This window comes from Triturus cristatus, chromosome 3_1 (genome assembly GCF_964204655.1).
Source record: "Triturus cristatus chromosome 3_1, aTriCri1.1, whole genome shotgun sequence".
Lineage (NCBI taxonomy): Eukaryota > Metazoa > Chordata > Amphibia > Caudata > Salamandridae > Triturus > Triturus cristatus.
Genome location: NC_140583.1, coordinates 657,887,869 through 657,909,731, shown reverse-complemented (window position 1 = coordinate 657,909,731; position 21,863 = coordinate 657,887,869). Strand labels below are relative to the sequence as shown.

General features: G+C 43.6%; 1 protein-coding gene across 1 annotated transcript in view; it reads left to right on the top strand.

Annotated features, from left to right (window-relative positions):
- The window catches only part of RASGRF1 (Ras protein specific guanine nucleotide releasing factor 1), a 727,100-nt gene that overhangs the window by 307,959 nt on the left and 397,278 nt on the right, over positions 1-21,863 (top strand). Inside the window, exons 6-8 of the mRNA XM_085644699.1 lie at positions 4,191-4,270; positions 12,599-12,792; positions 16,995-17,104. Coding sequence (XP_085500825.1) covers positions 4,191-4,270; positions 12,599-12,792; positions 16,995-17,104 — 384 coding nt within the window. The remainder of the gene's footprint in view (positions 1-4,190; positions 4,271-12,598; positions 12,793-16,994; positions 17,105-21,863) is intronic.

Here is a 21,863-nt window from a genome sequence, read left to right as displayed (position 1 = left end):
AAAGTTACTTGGGTCACCCCTCTTCAACCAGCTAGCATGTTCTTATGCAGAGCACATGATTCAAAACTCCCGTAGCTCCGGCATGCAGCACACCAGAGCCAGGTCCACAAGCATCTGACCAATCAGAAGCCGGGATAGGGTTGGAGGTAGCCCCTTTTCCTCTATTCCTACATCTGACAGAGCATAGGGGCCCATGATTGACAAGCCCCGGAGCTCCATTAAGTTATATGCTACTCTGCCTGAAGCTACTGCAGCATGTCAGATATGTATTGTGACTACTTGAGGCTGGGCTGTAACAGCCACCGCCAGAGACATGAGCTATACAGCATGGGGGGCGCTCTTATGCTGCTAAGGCAATATTACAGCTTTTACAAGAAAAGAGTCTGTGAAATCCTTAGTTTTCATGTAAAAGCTGTAACATCTCAAGAAATCAGCTGCAGAGCGAGGCAGAGGGCCTGTGCCCTGGTGTCCCTATAGAGGAGCAGCCACTGGAGTTAACCATAGAATTATCTACATCCAATTTGACTATATTTTGTAAATGATATGTAGGACACAATGTTTATGTCAGACAATGTTTCTGACAATGACATTTTGACATATAACTGTGGCAATTTTGCATTGGCTATAAATTTAGTAACAGGACATTTCTTGAGCAAGAGGAATACACTGAACGTAGGTATTGACAAACAAACAGGGTCTTAACCATCACTGTTACATTGTTTCGTGACACTATAGACATGCGTTCATCACAATCTACACACATTTTTGATTTCTGGCGTTGTGGATGATTTATTATTGCCTGGTATGCAGGAGAGGTTTGGGGTTCTGTTCCGCTGCCAAGGGTTGAAATGGGAAGATTTCTGTCAGAACCATTTTCTGCGCAAGGATTAAACATCTTTAATCTATTTTCTGATGGAATGGAGCCAATGAAATGTGTTATATTGGAAACAAATTATTTTATGTTGTTATTTTTTTACTTTTTCTAGTACTTTATATAACGTCTCTCCTTCATTTTCTTTATTTTCTGCATTTTTTATCTACCATGGTATTGGGAGGGGAATGTCTCCTGCATGGCCAATGCATGTGTACCCCTGCCCTGAGTACCTGAATGTACGTGAAACTAGTGTCCTCACATTATTGTTAGTCCTAGTGTAATGTGCTCAGAGGCTTAGGGCTGTCCATGGTAATGTGAGGTCCAGACCTGGTAATGCGAGGTCGTGCCCTAATATCAGGTATAGGACTACGTACGGTCTACGTCCCGAGTGAGTCACATAAAGCGGTGGTGACGGAGTACAGTTTTTATTAGCAGTGTTGGAGGTATTTTTCTCTGTGTCAGCACAGGGTTATCTACTGAACCCTCTCCAGTTAGATGTCGCTGTCATGTGAGCCCCAGATCCTTGTGCTGACATCACGTGTGCATGTCAAGTGCCTGTATGTGCAGTGAGCGTGTGGCACATGTATGGAAGTACGGTTCTATTTGTAATGAGAGGCTGAGTACTGGGAGCAATGGGATCCATTCCGGATGGTCCTTGGTTTAGCATGGCATTAGATGCAGGGTGGATAAAGAATTCCGCGACAGTGGAAGTGATTGATTGGATTTCTGGTAGTGGAGACCCAGATACTGACGTGAAGGATGATGGAGGCAGGGGTCCTCTCCGAAACTTACAGGGCATTGTTTGCAAAGGGTTGCTGATTAGTTCTTGAGTAAGTGGTGGGAGTGAGAAGTTGAACTGCAGTTTCAGTTGTTCCAGCTGAGAATGTTTAGAGGTTGGGCATTCCCATTTGTCTGTCCCTGATTACTGCTTCAGAAAGACTGATGACAACAAGGAACAGAGCCAGAAAATAAAACATTTGAAAGAGAACCAACCAAAACTGATTCTAAAACATTATACAGTGAATACACATCACATTTCTGTAAAAGGCATATAACAGTGAGATCCAAACACACCACTTTGCCTCAGTTCCATGTTCTTCTGACAAAGGAAGGGAGTGCTCTGCAGAATAGTCAAAGGTCTTCTGTGTGACCATGACTGGTGTCTACCTGACATTGTGCACATCTATGCCTTGTGGGTATTTTGAGAGAACTGCACCTCTGCCTAATCAGTGCTTCATCTTGTGTTTTCTCAGAAGGGATTGTGGACATTGGGAAACACCTTTAGTGGGGGAAGGCACCAAAGGGCATGGCGCCTCACGAAAGATCGCAAACAAGATTACAACCTTGTGTCTGCTTTCCCTATATTTGCTGTGTAGTATTAAGTAATGCTGTGTGAATAAAGTTCTTTCCTTTAACCCAAAAAACAAGCACTGGGCGGGACATTGCATTCTTGGGTCAGGTGGTTGAGTGTTGACCTCTGAGCTCTTTCCCCTCTCTTGCCTGAGAAGCCTTTGGCTGCTCACACTCACCACCCTAAAGGAAAGGCCTTTAAACTCGATTTCGGTCAAAGAGCTACTGAAGATAGAGCGATGGCAACTCGATTCCATGCGACTTAAGGCCCGAGTATATGAAGACGTGATGCAATACCACCACCGGAGAAGTAACAGACATAGAGAACGCAAGCAAAATGGGGAACATGTCAGGAAGATAACTTGGGCCTTACACTCAAAGGTCTTGGAGGACGTAAAGTAGAACTCCTGTACGCTTACATGCCTTTTTGAATTGGCCCAAAACTTCTCAAATGGTAATTAAAAAAGGGACATATTTAGGGAATATTGATTCATATAAAATTAGTACAAATAGAAAGTACTATACCCTCTTTGCACTTTTACTAATAAGATGTTGGATGTGTTGGGGAAGAATCACTAAGGCATGTAGGAGTATGTCAAAGAGTACTCCTGTAATATGAATTCCAGTAATCATAAAAGCTTTTGTAAATTGGTCCCTTTGTCATGAGGTCACGGTGGAAGAAAAGTCGGCGAGGGACAGGTGGTTTTGGGGTGTCACTCAAAAGAACCATTTGGTATAAGGATCAAACACAGCTCCGGATTATGTCAGCCGAATGAGCGTCACTGCAGACATAGTAAGCAATGATGCCACACAGATATACCTTAGCGTCCAGACGAACATATGGAGAACCAGCAAACTCTGCGCACTCACATACCATGATCTTGTGTTTGAAGTCGGAAACTGGAGCGTCATGATTGCTAACAGAAAGAGAGGATTTGTAAATTATTGTTTCACTTTCCCTTTATTGGCCGGAATCTCAGTCTCGCGCATTCACAAAAGCCTCTGCCAGGGAAGCATTTGAACAACATGTTCAGTAGGAGCTAAGGGTTCTGGAACGGAAACAAAAAGAGCAGGTGGTGTGTAATGTTTTGAACAGAAATGAGAGAAAAGCATTACAGCTTTTACAGAATGTCAACAATTTAGTGGTAAACGCTTTTACTGGATGGGTGGATGGTGTACTTTCAACAACTTCCAAGCCCCTACTCATTGATAAAACTGTTCTGTACATTCCACAGCTGCCTTCTGGGGTCCATCCTACTGTGGCTCTGCAAACAGGGGCAATTACACCCTTGCTGCACTTGACTTTCATGTCTAAATTTACCATTTCGTGCCTTACTGTGCAAGCTCCTATTTCCTGATTGATTGAAATTTGGCTTTCACTGTATTATCTACAAATCTGCCCATGAACCTGCTACTTCCATCTCTCTTCCCCTAGTCATAGTCATTCTCCAGCTCAGAGCTTTCTTTATCTTGTAATTCATGCAACTGTGGTCCTACAGCCAGCTTTCTGACGTCATGGAAAGGTCTATTAGAAAGCATCAGAGCCAGGCTTTGATATATACCGATGTGAGTTCTTTCAGGTCAAATATTTTGCAGATGGCTAAATTTGTAAAGGACAAATCAGAAAAACATTCGGGTCATGGAAATTTGGAGGAAAATTGGAAGGCTGGGAAATAGGTCGCAAATCCTGAATTTTCAACATGATGAAGATTTGAAGCTAGAAATTATGGGTAGGTGGAAATTACAGAGGTATGGAAGAGGCATCATGGAACTTACTGAGTTGGGTGTCCCATTCCTTGGCTGGGTTGATTGGTTTGTGTGGTCGCAAGGGTTTCACTTTTGGTGCATGGCATGTGAGTGGTGGGGAGGGCCTCTTCCAGTGGCACTGCGATGTCACCTGGCCGACTCCTTCAGACTTCTTCTCCCAGTGCAGCAGGTATAACACAGGCTGTTCTCTGTTTTTCAGTGAGACCATCATGTTCCTGCACCAGATCTTCTATCAGGGTCTGAAAGCACGCATTTCCAGCTGGCCAACCCTTGTCCTAGGTGAGTACAGACAGTCAATGAGTGAGTGAACTAAGGTGTTCGGAAAATAGTGCATCTTCATGGTGTGAAAAACCTGAGGCAGCCATCTTTCCAGGTGTGAAAACACTTTTGCTTTCATTTAAACTTTGGCAGTAAGTCTGCTGTCTACCAGGGGGCGTGGAGGTAATAGCATCTGCTGGCCTGATGGACTACCACCCATCATATCTAGAGATCTCTGCTGGCCTGGTGGACTACCACCCATCATATCTAGAGATCTCTGCTAGCCTGGTGGACTGCCACCCATCATATCTAGAGATCTCTGCTGGCCTGGTGGACTGCCACCCATCATATCTAGAGATCTCTGCTGGCCTGGTGGACTGCCACCCATCATATCTAGAGATCTCTGCTGGCCTGGTGGACTACCACCCATCATATCTAGAGAACTCTGCTGGCCTGGTGGACTACCACCCATCACATCTAGAGATCTCTGCTGGCCGGGCGGAGATCCCTATGCTGACAGAGGAGCAGCCGCCAAGGCAGCTCCTCATAAGGCTCTGAAAGTTTGCCGAGCAGCCGCCATGTTTCATGCATCCACTCAGCAAACATTTTTATTTTACAAAAACAAACTCGCGAAGCAGGACTGTGTTTGTAAAGCAAATAATTCATGATCCTGACACCCTAGAAGACAGAGTGCTGGGCACATTTAGGTATTCACAAGCAGAAACCCAGAGGTCAACGATCGAGCTACCTTTCATGGGCCATTGCAGAGGTGTTTTCCAGCAGAGACCAATGGCTCATCAACTCCCCCTAAAGAATACAAGAAAATTGAAGGATGGGATGCTTGAATTTATCTCAGCCACAGGTAATTACTTGGGGCCACATCCCAGTCCATAGTTTGTTGGCCAACTATGACACCTCAGATCATACCGAGCCCTATTCAAATCAGCCTTGGTCCTGCTTGAATACGAACAGTCCACATCTTGTCTGTGCTGGAAAAGAAGCATTCCAATACCAGTTTTAGTCTATTTGGGCCACTTCAGTCAGGTACAGCTTGGTTTTAGTGGCATAAACACACCCGTCACACCTCCTAAGGAGTCTGTAACAGGCTGGCGTCTCTCTGAGTCACTAGGCCTGAAGTCTTTTCATTAGCATCCAGAAATGCCCAGTTCTTGTCTGGCTGGCATGCCTGTCCAAAGCCAGTCATATTCCTGGACAGACCATGAGCTGCTTAGCTGCAGTGAAGTCACCAGACTTCTAAAGCTTGCCATGAATATTGCTCCTGTATGGATCAGCTAAAAGACAAATCCTGATTCCAGCGATCACTGCACTTAATACTGCACAGGAGCCCCTCACACTTATTGTAGAGGCATTTGGATCAAGAATAGGTATCTTAGGAGGGAAATAAATCATTTCACACAAAGAAGGATATTCCACTCTCTATTTTAAACACAAATCAAGTCTTTTACGAGTACCCAAGACTTTCCTCTTACCTTGTCATTACCTCGTTTATCCATATTTCGGTATTTTTAACAATTCCTCAACAAAGATTTAGCAAAAAAAAAGAAATGTGCCTTTCCTGTAATTCTGGGACACGACTCAGCCTCCCTTATCTGAGGTCCTTAAATCAACATACCACACAGAAGATCATCTCTGAAGACTTGACTCCATCCCAGTTTTTCACGCCAGAGTTGCAGTTATTTGTTCCTAAACATCTACCCATGAATAACCAATATATTCTCTACTCGCACAGAATCAGAGAACAGCCACTCACAGTCAATTTAAGAGCAGACCCTCGCACGCAGTCTCAGAGCAGTCACTCGGCAGCTGCTACCAAACAGCAGTTCCAAAAAGACTGCCCACTCTCACAAAGTCACTGGGCAGCTTCACTCTTGCACTCACAGAGCAAGCACACTCTCATTCTAGGCGCGTTCACAAAAACCCAGATCCATCTTAGTCAAATACTCCTTGATGCACAGTTATATTATTGTGTTAAAAGCAACCTTTCCAAATATATTTGATGAACATAAAACAATTGGACCAGCTCTGAAACTACCATTGCATCAATGGTATCAAGAACCAGTTCTCTCCACTCCCTCAGTAGACACCTTTACTAAGCCCTCCTCTAAGACATGCACTCTGTTCTTATCCTATCAAGAACAGCAGATAGCACATAAACTACTTGCTACCTAATGCTTAGATCTAGCATCTTCCATTTCGGGTGGTCCTTGGTTTAGCATGGCATTAGATGGAGGGTGGATACAGATTTTCCAGGCAATGGAAGTGTATTGATTGGATTTCTGGAAGGTGGAGGCCCAGATACTAACATGAAGGAGGATGGAGGCAGGGCTCCCCTCAGAAATCTGGTGCTGTGAAAGGGCTCAAACTGTGCCAGAGATGGCACACACCCATAACCAAAGACATACCACCAGAGAGAGTGAGTGTGCACTATATACATACATGTGCAGTGAATCGATGTGGCTCCACCGAAGACCTCCACACATACAGCCTTATGGATAAATCACTTGACAGAGGGTCAGGATGCCTCATGGCTCGAATTGTAAAATATACTCTGATTGGAATCAGATATTCAAAGCTCTTTCCAGCCTGCATCTGTAAGTACTGTTAATGATAAATCAAAGTTCCCAACTGAAGCTGGTCAACAAAGCGAGACATTGACATAACGTAAAGCACATTAGGCTACACAAGGAAGTCAGAGAGCGTTTTAAGTTTCCAAACCATAATAGTTTATGAAAGATTGCAAGTTTAGAGAAGGCAAAATAATCGAGTTAGTGTCAATCAATAATCAATACATGAATGCATTAGCTACTATGAAGTTGAAATCAAGCAGTGCTAAAAGTATAAGGACACAATATCATTAAGTCTTCTCAAAAGGAAAGGTCAGGTAAACCAGTTCTCCCTTTAAGAGAGTACCCCACTCTACTCCAAGCTGTCTCGAAAGCGGACTAAGCATTTCAGAACATAAATCTACTCTGCACTACTTAAATCACACAGTTCCAACATTTGCTACACCTACGTATAGTTCCCATTAAACAACCCAATCAAGTTAGAGTGAAAAGATACAGTCTTGAGCTCATTAGTTTCTCAAAATCCTCCACAATACAGCTTCTCTAAACGTCCTTCAAACTTACATTTATCTGCAATAAAACAAGATACGTTGGACCAGCGTGTACTGTGCAAGTTTATTGGATTCAATAACACCCAAAGTTATCCCACCCAATATGTCTAGGCTCAGCACTATACTCTCATGGCGTCACCCAGTTCACGTGGGGGAAAGGAGCAATTCCTTTTTATTTAGTAACCCTCACACACTCTTGTGGTGTTATGCTTCATCATCAGGTTCACCCTGACTCCTAAAGGTCAGGGTGGGCTCAACCATATTCCAGGGATCGCTTTGGAGAGATAGGCCAGGGGGTCTAAAATATAAAAAATCCTCCTTCGCCACCAGGTATCCCTTTATTGTTGGAGGCTTCTTGGATATTAAAATATATACGATTGGGTCCGCAGGATGTGATGGTCCTATGACCCTAATGTCTTGCCAACATGTTTCAGCCCTTCAAATATGGCCCGATGGGTCCTGGGCTTTCTTCAGGGCAACCAGAAGTTGCTCCCTGGTTTCCTTTTGAACAGGTATTTCCTATGTTTATTTTATTAGGCTGCAGATAGCTGCACCCACAACATTTAGCATGGAAGGTATACTTATCTTCCTCTTTTTTCTGTAACAAATTCCGCCCAATTATGGTGGACAATATGTGTAATGTTAGCTAAAAGCCAGGGGTTGCGGACCGAATAGGTTTAACATGGGGCAGGAGCTTTGAAGAAAGTGTGACTATAAGGCTACCCTGATTACCGCTCCCCTTGAGACACATATTGTCCACCATAATTGGGCGGATTTGCGGGAGATAGCAAGAGTGGAGACAAGCAAACACAAAAAACAGAAGGTGAGACACGGACAGGGAAGCAACACAGAGGTGGGAGCCAGCTGAAAATTACGCATTCAGGTAGAGTGCTTCATCACAATGAAAAAGTAATGCCTAAAAAAATGAGTAGTAGTAGGACACAAGTAATGCATCGATGCTCCAAGGAAGGGACAAACATAGAAGAGGAAGGAAGCCTACAGAAACTGATCCATAAGAGGTAAGCAAATAAGAGTGACAATGAAGTCAACCAGTTGTAAGAATGGGTGGCCTCTAAGCCCATTGCTAGAAATCAAAAGGTCTCGAAGAGACACTGTCTAAGCAAGACCTAAAAAGGAGGAAAACAACACAAGTGGAGGTGGAATTTCATTGCAAATTGGACAAGAAAACAAAAGTCAAAGCAAAATGCAGCACTGTATGGCTCACTTCTATTAGAGATAATGCTTCATATGCTGTGTCAGCTGAGGGTGAAAACGAAATGTTGGATGTCTTGATCAGTGTGATCCTCTCAATGACTTCGTAGGTCTGAGGCTCAAGTAACCCCATCTGCTAAGACTGCATTCTATCAAACCATGCAGAAGGGTGGACGCCATGCTCCATTGGCCAGGTATCCTTCACCGATTCTGCGACTGGATGCTTATATCTCCAATTATGATAGACTAGCAAAGCCTAGAACTGATGTAAACAGTGTAAACATCAACCCCTCCTTGTATTTCCATCTGCAACCCTATATGCTAACTTATGGGCAGCCTCCCACCTTTCAAAGATGACAAAGAGAGAAACCCAGCTGACTGAATAGTATGTAGAGGTCAGGAAACAAAGGCATCAAAGAGTTAAAAGGCATTTGAAGCCCAGCTGTTCTGAGACAAACATAAGGACATCTTTGTGAAGCGCTGCAGAACGTATTCCAGAACAGTGAGGGTGGTGCGCCTACATCTCATCCAGCTCACCCTGTACCATCTCTTATTGTCTAGGAGCCTGCATCTGCTCTTTCCCAGCCCAAGAGGTACATGGGATATAGAGCCCAACCGATTGTCCGTTCTTATTTGGAATGTTCGGTGTTTGAGATTTGGGGTAAATGCCACAGTGCTTTGTAGTCTGCCGCCAGTTCTCTCCAATTGAAATACGAGTTGTGCTCCACCATTGACCACAGACCTTGAACTGACTGATCCTCTCTAGTTTATCCCCAGCCCACACTGCTTACATCTCTGGTCATTGTTACTGGAAGGGAAGGACACAAAGATGTTCAGTTGAGAGGGTATCAGCCACAATTTTAATTTCTGTGACACTTTCTGTGATACCAACACCACTGTCTTGTAATTTGTGTGTCTTTGGATCGCATTGGGATGATAAATGAAGTATCAGGTAATAAAGAGTAGACATGCCCAAGGAACCAAACGTAGAGCTTCTGCCAGTTACCCCAGCACTCAAAGTAATTATTTTGCTGGAGCTTCTTGGTTGTCTAGATGATCCCTTAGCTGCAGCTTCGGGACTAGCAGAAGATGCAACTTTTTCTCGCTATGGAGGAATCCATGCTCTGTGAGACAATTGTCTAAAGAAGCAGCACAGATTAGTCAGTCATCTAATTATGCGAATACCAACAATTCTTGAGAATGAAAGATACCCATTAATGGGGTCTAAGTTTTGTTGAATACCCTTGGGTCAGAGGCCCGGCCAAAATTGGTAATGATTCATCAGCACACACAAAGCGTAGGTATTTTTGGGATCGAGGATTAACTGGGATATGCAGATAGGTATCTAAGAGATCTAAATATGCTAAGAACATGCCTGGCTTTATGTGAGGAATGATATTCTGCGGACTCACCATTTTGAAACGCTGGTAAAGGATGGAAGTTTTCACAGTTTTAAAATCCAAAATGAGTCAAAAATCCCATGATGACTTCTGAACTAGGAATATAAGGGAGTAACAATCCTGACCTCTTTCAGACTGTGGAACTGGAATTACAGCCCCTTGTCCAGTAAGTCCTGTACACCTTTTAACAATCCCAGACGCTGAAGTGGGTTTCGAGCAGCTGAAGTGGGAACAAAGATATTTTCTGGCTAACTTAATAAATCCACTTTGTACTCCCCCCTTCACAATCTGGAGGGCCCGAGTTTCTGAAAGGTCCGATTCCTGCAACTCTATGAATCTTTGAATCTTCCCTTCGCTTTCTCGGGATAGTCAGGATTTGGGAGCCGCCAAAGGTGCAGGAGGCACTCACGACTGCTGAGAGGATCTTTTGGTGAAGGGACGTCCTTGCCACATTACCTGCCTTGAGAGGGCTGATGAAGATCCCTTGAGGATGAGGCCTGTCCAAACAGATGGCAGAATCCAAAGCCTTTACCTCCAGATGGAGGGCAAACTGGAGTTAATCATTTGTAATCCTCAACTGATTTTTTACCAAGTCCTCTAATTGTGGAACAAGCAACTTGGGACCATTGAGCAGCAGCTGACTCTCCAAAGCTATCAGGGAATTATCCGCCCTCCAAGAGCACATCTAGATATGACGACTCACAGCAATCAGTGAACCTGAAGTCCCAGCGGACAAAGATTCAAAAGAAATATCAGCTAAAACGTGACATGTCAGTTAAAACGTGACATGCTGCTCCATCTTAAAGAGAGCCTAGTGGAACCGTCTCCACCTTTTTGAAGTTCTTCACCAACAGCATTGAAAATCATGAAGGAGTCACGGGACCGCATAAGTTGCATATGCTCTTGCCCTCATGGCTCCATTCAAAGATAATATGCCCTCTATATTGCACTCTCCACTTTTTTGTCTGCTTCGTCGGCTAAAGTTGCATCTTCTGATATTAATGAGTCACTCAAAGCTAGACCTGCAATGGGAAAGCCCACTTTTACCACCGCTGGGAATTGTTCTTTAAACTATTCAAGGGGGTATCTTCTCAACAGGAATTTTGAGAAAACTCACTTTCTCTAGATCAGTCCATTCCCTTGACAAGAAACCCATAATGGCCTTATGTACCAGCAGCGAGTAAGGGGATTTCTGATGGATATGTCTTGCCTGTGGACTCTTCACCTTTTAAATTACCCCAATGCACAGCATTCCACAGAAATTTCCCTCCATAGCTCTCCGACGTCGACGTCACAATGTATTGGCTCTGCACATGACTCTGCAAGACGTCATCGGAGCCATAAGAGGTCCTCGTCAGCGGGCTGACATCAGCTCCACCCATGTTTTTCATGCCTTCGATGTGAATGGGTGAACCAAAAACATTTCTAACAAATATACGTAGTATACCTTACATAACATAATAAGGCAATAACAACCCACAATAGAATTTCCAATTCAAAGCATCCTCATGGTTTAAACAACAAATCTCATAGGAAACATTCATATGAAAGATGTAAACAAATGTAGTTTTGGGATCATTCAAAAGGTGGGAAATCAACAGGCAGATACTGAATCCACCAGGAAAAGTGTTACCGAAGGTAAGTAACTTGTTCTTATGTCTATATTGGCAAAATAAGTCATCATCAGGTTTTGGCTTTGGGAAAGATGAATTCTCCTTTACGTGGTTTACCAGTTCTTCTAGCTCTGACCCCTAAACATATCTACCTCGTTGTTCGCCTTCATCCAAATGATCCAAATCACCATCCTAGGAAACCAACACCCTAGGCACCTTTGAAGATGGTTGTCTTTCTTGGGCTGCAAAGGCTGCTTCAGTCCCCTTGCTTATGATGGATTGTTGCACTCTATATTCTGTCCGGGTCTACCACCGCTGGAGTGGATTCATCATCAGAATTGGCATCAGCAGCATGATTTCTCTTTGCAGTATGCGTCTCCATCGTAGCTACAGAGATGCTGCTTAGCGCTCTCCAGTATAAAGGTAGAACTTTACACTTTGTCAAGTTTCCTAATAACCGCCGCACTAGCTAAAAAATATCGCAAGACCGCCGCCATCTTTAAGTCAGGTGGCTCAGTCCCTACCACACTTATGCACATAATATTAATGCCCCCTAAAACCTCTTACCAAAGGATCAGCTACAGAGAAAAAGAAGCAATTTAATGGAACAATAACCACCGCCTGATTGCTTTGAGGAGAAGGTAGCCAATAACATGTTAACATTGTGACTGGCATTAGTGTTAGTGGTTGGCATGAAGTACAAGGGCACTGAGTTCTTTTTTGTCTAGAAGTACAAGGGACACTGTATTAGTTGTTTGCATGAAGTACCAGGGTACTGGGTAATTTGTTGGCATGAAGCACCAGGGGCAATGTGTTAGTTGTTGGTATGTTGTACCAGGCACTGGACATATTGTGAACATGGTACGCTAGGAGTATTTGGAATACCAGGTAAGGCTATAGGGCCTGTCCGATGAAACTTCCATGCACTGGTCTTCCTCTGCATACAGTTACTTCAGTAACCACCTGCTCTCCTGGGTGTCTCTTGCAGCTGACCTATTCGACATCCTGCTGCCAATGCTGAACATTTACCAGGAGTTTGTGCGGAACCACCAGTACAGCCTGCAGATCCTGGCCCACTGCAAGCAGAACCGGGACTTCGACAAACTGCTGAAGCAGTATGAAGCCAAGCCGGACTGCGAGGAGCGCACCCTGGAGACCTTCCTCACGTACCCGATGTTTCAGGTGAGTTCCAAGTCCCTAACTCGGAGCAAGGGGGTTTGCTGAAGGGCTGCTGTGCTGTCTCTGTGAGCACAGCCTGAGACTGCAGCAGTACATTCCACACATGATGGAGAGAGCAAGGGAACATGCACCTTTTCTCAAAGGCACATCTAAGACTGTAGCAGTAGATTCTGTATATGATGGAGGGAGCAAGGGGACATGAGCTATTACTCAAAGGCATGCCTCAAGTCAGTAACAGTAGAATCCGTACATGATGGAGGGAGCAAGGGGACGTGAGCCATTACTCAAAGGCATGTCTCAAGTCAGTAACAGTAGATTCCGTACATGATGGAGGGAGCAAGGGGACGTTGAGCTGCCTTTACTCAAAGGCACAGCCTAAAACAGTAGTAGTAGGTTCTGTACAAGATGGAGGGAGCAAGGGGGCATGCCGACGGGCACAGCCTAAGACAGGAGCAGCAGGAACCATAGACCATACATGATCATGATGGAGGGAGCAAGGGAACATGCACCTTTACTCAAAGGCATAGCCTAAAACAGTAGTAGTAGATTCTGTACATGATGGAGGGAGCAAGGGGGCATGCCGACGGGCACAGCCTAAGGCAGAAGCAGTAGACATTATAAACCATACATGAAGGGTAGAGCAAGGGGACATGCGCCGTTACTCAGAGGCACAGTCCAATTCAGTAGCAGTAGATTCTGTACATGATGGAGGGAGCAAGGGGATGTTTCGATGAGATGTCTTTACTCAAAGGCACAGCGTAAAACAGTCGTAGTAGATTATGTACAAGATGGAGGGAGCAAGGGGGCATGCCGATGGCCACAGCCTAAGACAGTAGCAGTAGGCACCATAGACCATACATGATCATGATGGAGGGAGCAAGGGAACATGCACCTTTACTCAAAGGCACAGCCTAAGACAGTAGTAGTAGATTCCGTACAAGATGGAGGGAGCAAGGGGACATGCCGATGGCCACAGCCTAAGACAGTAGCAGTAGGCACCATAGACCATACATGATCATGATGGAGGGAGCAAGGGAACATGCACCTTTACTCAAAGGCACAGCCTAAGACAGTAGTAGTAGGTTCTGTACATGATGGAGGAAACAAGGGAACGTGCTGATAAGCACAGTCTAAGACAGTATACACGGTAGACCATACATGATGGAGAGACCAAGGGGACGTCTGCCTTTACTAAACGAAAGTGAACAATGGAAAGGGAGTAGAGGTAAATGAGGCAGACTGCTGGTGAACGAAAATTGAGAAATCATAAAACACAAGTGGGGACAACCGAGACTGGGGAGTTGGGATAATGGTGGTGGGAAGCAGCAGATATTGGGTTAAGAGAATAGAGGGATAGAAGAGAGTAGAGTGGGGGAGTGGAAGAAAAGATCTATCAGTAGGTCAGAGAGTGGAATCAAGTGGCCAGTAGGTGCAACTGAGAAAAAGAGTAGGGTTATAGGGTTGGGGTTAGAAGGTGGGTAAACACTGGAGATACGAGAGAAAATGGTGCAGAGAATGGAGGGGCCCAAGCAGTGCTTAATTGGAGCCACTGGTTTCCGGTGCTCGGCACTGGTACTTATTTGTCGGCATCAGCACTTATGACACTCTGTCACATGGGTGCGCTATCTAATTTTGGAATGAACACAACAACAGTAGTTAAATAATTCTCTTTGCATTAAAAATCACTAGTACCTGCCGTCCAAGCCATCCGTACAGTTATTGCGTGCCTGGGATAATCTGAGCTGTAGAAGTGTTGTGGGAAGTAGTTGTGTTGGTACCGTCATTGGCAGCGCTGGCAGGGGCAATGGGTGGTGCAAGCTGCAGTGGCCTCGCGACAAGGGGCCTGGCTCTTTTTTTTTTTTTTTTTTTTTTGTGTACAAATTAAGCACTGGGTACCACGGATAGGGAAAGACAGGTGGCATTAGGAGGTGGAGGAAGGGTGCCTGGGAACAGAGTCTTGGAATCGAGGACAGCAGCTAAAGAGGGGGAAGGCAGTGGGGTGCAGTATAGGACAGACACCGTGAAGGTCCTTTTGATTGTTACATCGGTTTAAGCCCAGAGGTTAATTATAGCACAGTTAATGACAAATGGTTTCATTTATTGCAAGCTGGGCTGGTAGACCTAGCACGGTTTAAAATGTTATCTTCTACTCTATGTGTTAATTAATAACATGACTTATTTCAAACACACTGCACAGGTTGCATCAACCTAACAGAACGTAAACACACAAACACCTTTAAGCAGGTATTCGAGCATTCTTCTTCTTCTGTTAAGGAAGTTTTGAAACAATTAGTAGCAAAAAAGTGCAGTTTAAGCACATTTCTTTAGTTGTCATATCTATGTGTTATTTACCTCCACACATATGTTTTTTTGTTATTTGGGGAATAGGATGTTGATATATCAACAACTCTGTTGCTTTCTGGCAGGGGATGCCTAATGCCCAAGCTCTGGAACACATGGAATTCTGAACATGTATTCATTGGCACTGATATAACTCCACTAATATTACTTTGTTTTGAAATGCTTGGTAGGCTTAGAGCCTGAAATGCAACCCATGTTTGCAAAGATCGGCTGAAATAGCATGCATGAAGGATTATCCATGCTAACCCCACATCACACATGGAATTCCATTAGGGTTTACTGAGAGTAGCAGTTACTGATCCTAATTTACCATTTGGTACTGTATCAGTATCACTGCCCTTGCACCCATTGTCCCAGGGGTCGTGATAATAGTGGCAGGATCAAAGCCTAAATAGTGCTTTGAAAGACCTGGGGGCATATTATCATAGGGCGGCGATAACATTATCACCGCTTTAGTGTCCGTTTTCGGGCAAAAAGCAGCGATAATTTTATCGCTTTATTAACAAGGACACGGTAGCGCCTGTTTCCTTGCCTTAGCGCCCGGTTTGCTATCGCCTCACATCGCTAATGAGATGCAAGGTATGCGTGCCCCTTACAACTACATTATAAAATATCGCTAACGGTGCTTTGCTGTATTTACAACAAAGCCCTGTCCGGTTTAGCACCGATTTTTTCACGTTAACTGGGCCTTAACGCTGGAATTTAACGTCTGTTAAATTCCAGACTAAGGCATTCCTAACATGAGAGGTGGATTGTGTGGCTAAGATCACAGGCCCTATCATCAAGGATATCGCCGTTTTCCATGAAACATCGCTAGAAAACCAGCATTGTTCCATGGAAAACGGTGATATCCCCGCTATCGCTGGACTATTTATCACCATAGCACTAAGCGTTGTTAATACAGCACTAACATGGCGATAAGTTCCAGCGATAGGAAAATGCGCGCTAAGCGCGGTCAGCAATAATTATCGCTGCCGCTTGATAATATGCCCCCTGGTTATTTATTCTATTTTGTTTACACTGCTTTCCCACCACCTACACACTGGGCAGCAAATACCTAGATGCTGAAGAGCCAGGTGTGTGCCAAATGGTCAGCCTGCGCTGCCATTGGCTGTGAAAGGTGGGTGTAGTCACTAATACCTTTCATGAAAATATTTTGGCAACAGTGCATAAATAATAACTGAAGTCGGTTTATATAGAAAGCGTGGTCAGTATATTTCTGTAGATTATTGTCCAAAGCAAAGGGAGGCTGAAAGAAGACTTGTATTGGCAGAATGTTCGGTAGTTCCATGAGAAAGTAACTCTGTAAAGATGTGTGAATGCATGAGTCTGGCGTCTAACAAGAGCATGAGGCTAACTCAGAACAACTATGAAAAGGTTTTGGGCAAACAGGACTCAAAGCCGCTTCAGCCCAATGGGTGCTGAACGCCTAGTCCAATGTATTGTGCACTTGCCTTCATGTTCCGTATAAATACAGCGTTTAATGAAAAGGCTTCTGAACTCCTCTGTGTTCAATAAAAATAGCTGAAAATGATTCTGAACTACTCAAGGGAGGTCATTTTTCTGGTAATGCTGACAACCTTCAACACGTCCTTAAAAAAACTATCAAAAAAGTTAACAGACGACGCAAAGAATATTTTACTCGTCGGGTCCACAGATGCATATCATACACACTGGAGGAAAAGTGAGCGGATGATGAACACGAGCTGGTCACCGCTGTAAAATAGCACCCCCATAATAAAACAAAAAACAGTGCAAATGCCTTTAGAGCCAAAAACACCTAATCCCACAGGGAGATCGCATCCATCAACCTCCTGAAGTGTTGACAAGTTTTCTTTTCTCAGATTCCCAGGTACATCCTGACGTTGCACGAGCTGCTCGCGCATACGCCACACGAGCACGTGGAGAGGAACAGCCTGGACTATGCCAAATCCAAACTGGAAGAGCTGTCCCGGTGAGTATCGCATCACTGGCTCTCCCCGAGGTCTAGAATGGGACTACTGTCATTCGTTCACTTGTTGGACCTCAACATCAGCACCACAGCCCACTCCACACTGCCTTTCATTTCACTCGCGGGTAGGATGTAAAATAGTAAAAACATTCCCCTAGTGTACACCTTTGTTTAAATATGTTTGGGTGTTCCTGTGTGACATATTAACCCAAATACAGCAAAGTGAAGCTGGTTCATTAAGAAGGAAACGCTATGCACCCGCGCCGGACTACAGAGAGCATACAATACCTACCTTTAAGGCTGTGTGTAAGCAAGTGAATGAGTGAGTGAGTGAGTGATTCCATGAGGACATTCCAATGCACACTTTCCATCTATAGGTACTGGAAGTTAATGTACAGTTTAAATCATTATGTTTCAAAAATCACTTTTGCAAATCATATGGTTCCTAAAGCAAATTGATAGACGAGAGCAATGAAACCAGTTAGAAGCAATCCTTGTCAAAACCAACTGGTTCCTCCCACAATGAGCAATCTCTTTCTTGTACTATAACAATGTGGATGCTGGAGTATGATCCTTTCACTCAAAAGACGGCGTTAGCAGAGTTAAGCTGTTCCCTCAAAGAAAACTCTTACGAAAAGGAGTCAGAAAATTATATTTGCGTTGCAATGAGGATCTTAAAAGGCGTACATAGCAAAATATTGCTTGTACATAATATTGACAACGGGCCAGTATTTTGTAGCATCCTTCTGAATACCTTTGGGCATGCATGTCTTTACTTTGTGGGAAAAAACCCTAAAACCGAACATATTACCATGACTACAAAATAAACAAATGAACACACAAGGGCAATTAGTGAAACAAAAAGCACTTCTTCATGAAAAACACCATAAATCAGTAATTAAAATGTTGTACTGTCCGTAAATTAAAATACATCAAACGCCAAACACTAGGTCTCAACTACAAACTTCCCATCATGTCGCACCTGCAGTCGAACAAAAATGCTACTTGATGTCCAATGAAGAAAACCTAATGGGAAACAAAATGGGACAATGTAACTATCACAAAACCGAGTGGGTTAGAGGGTCTGAAGGAGATTTACAGACCAGCGCAGACAAGTCCCCCTACCATAACTACAAAACCCAAGAATCCGCGGGTCTCTTCAGAAGAAAAAATGTAAACTGACTGGTACTACTCAACAGGATGTAAAACTATAAACGGAGTCCTCTTGAAGAGGACGGAATCCCATCACCCACCGAGGTGGCATGCTTCATCATTTGGGATCTTCTCTTGGCTGCAACCTGGTGCAGCCAAGGAGCTACAACTCCTTGCTAGTGTCAAAGGAGGAGCTCACGGATGTTTTTGATGTAAACAGAGGACTAGATCTCCTAAAGATCAATGAAGCTAGACACAGTGTGGTGAAACGTATATGGTGCAGTGTAAATAGGAAGTGTGTTAAAATTGACTACCAAGAGAAAAAATGAGTTTATTAAGTATCTTGAGGTGTCAAGGTTAAAAAGCAGTCAGGGCGCGGTCTGAACAAATATACAAACGCGCTAGTGAAGATAAAAAGAGGTCTACATGTTTCAGCCAATTTAAGATCAATATGTGATCGTGGCTTTCTTCAGGACCTGGTTGTTACTACTGCAACACCAAAACATTATTTTGTGAGTGAAAATTACCACAATTCAAATTTTAAGGAACGATACATCCAACCGTACACCTGTGTATTATTTGTAGTAAAAACTACAGGGATACTTTGAAAATACCTGTTGAAAGAAAAAGAAAAGCACACATTCACAAGGTGCAAATATCATACCAGTCAGTTTTACATACAGTCTTGCTAATAAATAACATGCTGTCAGAAAAAGGGAGATCTATAATCAACCTTCTTACCCGTATATAATCGGGGAAATCACCCACTGCTCCTGGTAACAACTCAGGGCATGAGGCAATGCTCTGTAAAAAGTGAAAAGAACTAGTACTACAAAGGCAGGTAGTTCTTAAGTGGAGGTGCCCCTAAATGGCACCAACACTAATGCTAAAAAAGATTTATAAGAAGTCATCCTGGAAGGCTGTAATAAACGTAGCGGTAAAAAGAGAGCCCTAACTTCCCATCAAATTAGCCAATATATTAAAATGTTGCCAAGGACAAGGGAGCGAGTGACGTTATGAATATTATAGCCGCACATACCGATAGTCTAGTGCGGTTTGAAAAGCAGTCAAAATATATTATTGTTACATGGATCTGGAACCCAAATCCAAGAAGTTCAATGTTCACTTCTTAAATGCCGATTATTTAAGCAGAAGCAAAAATGTGAGAAATTATCCTGGAGCAAACCCGGTATCAACACAGTGAAAAGTGAAAAGATACTAAATACATATTCACTCTCTGTATCACAGAGTGCGCAGTGGATAACCGGTTTGATGTTACAGAAAAGGTAATGTGTAAATGCTGTCAGATATATAAGCACAAGACCAAAGCATCCCACTCAGCCTCACCTGTCCGTCGCTACCCCGGGCGTCCTTCCTGGTTGTTCCAAGCGGTAGGCGAACAGGCAAGTACGCAGCATTAATACTTGTTGGTAAACGGCCTCACCTGTGAGGAGCCGTTGATGACGTGTATAGTTGACATATGAGGTGGCCGTCTCGTTCCATGTACGTCAATGGAACAGCGTCGAATTCAGGGACCAAGGGATATGTACTAACCACTAAATATATACACACACAAATCGTATGAATGTTGAAAAAAGTAACCAAAAAGCGAACCCAAGGCGAAATAGTGCTAGGGTTCAAAATTGCCTGAACACTAAAACGCGCAACGTGAGGCCAGGTGTGCGTATAAAAATAAATCATATATCACAATCGCAGAAGTGGAACGCGAAGTGCATGATGGAAATGCAGTGATTCTTAAAAAGTTTGAACCGAATATGTTCCTATGAACAATATGATATTAATTATAAGACAAGACTTGCTGAATAATGTACTAGGTGGTAGCGACTAATTTACTAATTGCAACTCTTGAAAATGCCTGTCTAGAGCATGTTAGAAACCATAGTAACTATAGTTACTGTGGATGGAGGCACAAGACACAGACAGTGGATTAATAGAAAACTGTGATTCTTGGTGTCTGCGTGTACAATGTATTACACAAGAATCTAGGGAATAGCATAATTGAGCCCCTCTACATCGCTATGTAGCTTATACACCCAGTGCTGTACTTTTTTAAAAAGAAAGTTAAACACGTCAGCGACATGTGTAGGAATGTACGGTTGCTCAAGAATGGTCCAAGACAAGTCATCTGGTCTATGATTTGACTCAAGAAAGTGATTAGTCATGCGAGTAGATTGTTTCCTGCACCTAATTGTGCTTTTATGCTCCATAATCCTCAGCTTAATCTTTCTAGTAGTCATACCGACATACTTTTTCTAACATGGGCACATAATTAAATAGATCACCTTGTCACTATTGCAATTAGTGTGTTTGGTTTGTCTCCAAGGTTTTTGTATTCCAGTGTTGATCTCAGTTGTGTGTTTGGTTTGCGGACACACCGCACAACTACCACACGGATAATGTCCCTGCACAGCCGGCATGTTCCAAAGTGTAGTTAGTGGGGGAATCGCTTCACTACTATGTTGCGTGTGGACCAATGTGTCTCGCAAGTTCGCACCTCTCTTAAATTAGAACAATGGAGGGGGTAATTTATCCTGTCCTATGCTCAAAATGCGACAGTGTTTTCGCACAATCTGGTTGGACTGGGTGCTGAAGGTGTTCACACAGGTCAGTCTATGTAGGGATGTGCTTTTTGCACATTGGGTTCTAACATGGCTTCACGATTGTTATTGGAAACTCGTTTGAAGGATTGTCGTATCAATCTCTGAGGCTATTTCCTAGCCCGTAGATTCTGGGACAGCACATCGGCATGCTTTCTAAAGTTCTCAGTAGTTGAACAGTTTCTTCTCAACCGAAGACACTGTCCGAATGGCAAGCCTGCCTGAAGAGCTTTCGGATGAAAGCTATCATACGTCAATAGAGAATTTCTAGACATAGATTTGGTAAAGAGTTCGCTTTCTAGGCCCCTGTCTGATGGAAAAATCCGGAGATCGAGGAACGGCAAACTCGTTTTGCTTGATTCCATGGTAAAGTTGAGAAAACTGTTTTGAGTATTCAGCCAGACGTGGAAAGCATTCAGTGTCGTGATGTCACCTCTCCAAATGACGAAAATATCGTCAATATAACGTTTCCACTCGATGATGTGGTCACGGAATGGGTTATCTATATTGAGTACACAGTTTTGTTCAAACAGATGTGCATACATATTGGCCAGGCTGGGGGCAAAAACACTGCCCATTGAAGTACCTGAGATTTGGAGATAGATCCGGTCTTCAAACCTGAAAAAGTTTTCTGTCATACCCAGCCTGGCGCATTCCATATTGAAAGAAACTGGTGTACTCAAAACCTCAGGTCTGCAGTCCAACAAGGCTCTAATGGCTTCAAGTGTCTCTACCTGGGGTATACAAGTGTAGAGGGATTCCACGTCAAAGCTGACTAGGAAATCCGTCTCGATGTTAAAATTGACCCCAGGGAGAAGTTGTAAGACATTTTTGGTGTAACTATCCACAAAAGGCCATGGCCTTGATAGACAGCTCATCTAAGTAATGGCAAAACCACGAGAAACCTGTTAAAGCCACTAGTACCTATTGTTTCTCTCTCATTTCATGCTGTTGGATTTTTGACATATCATTCCACCGCCTATGCGTTACAA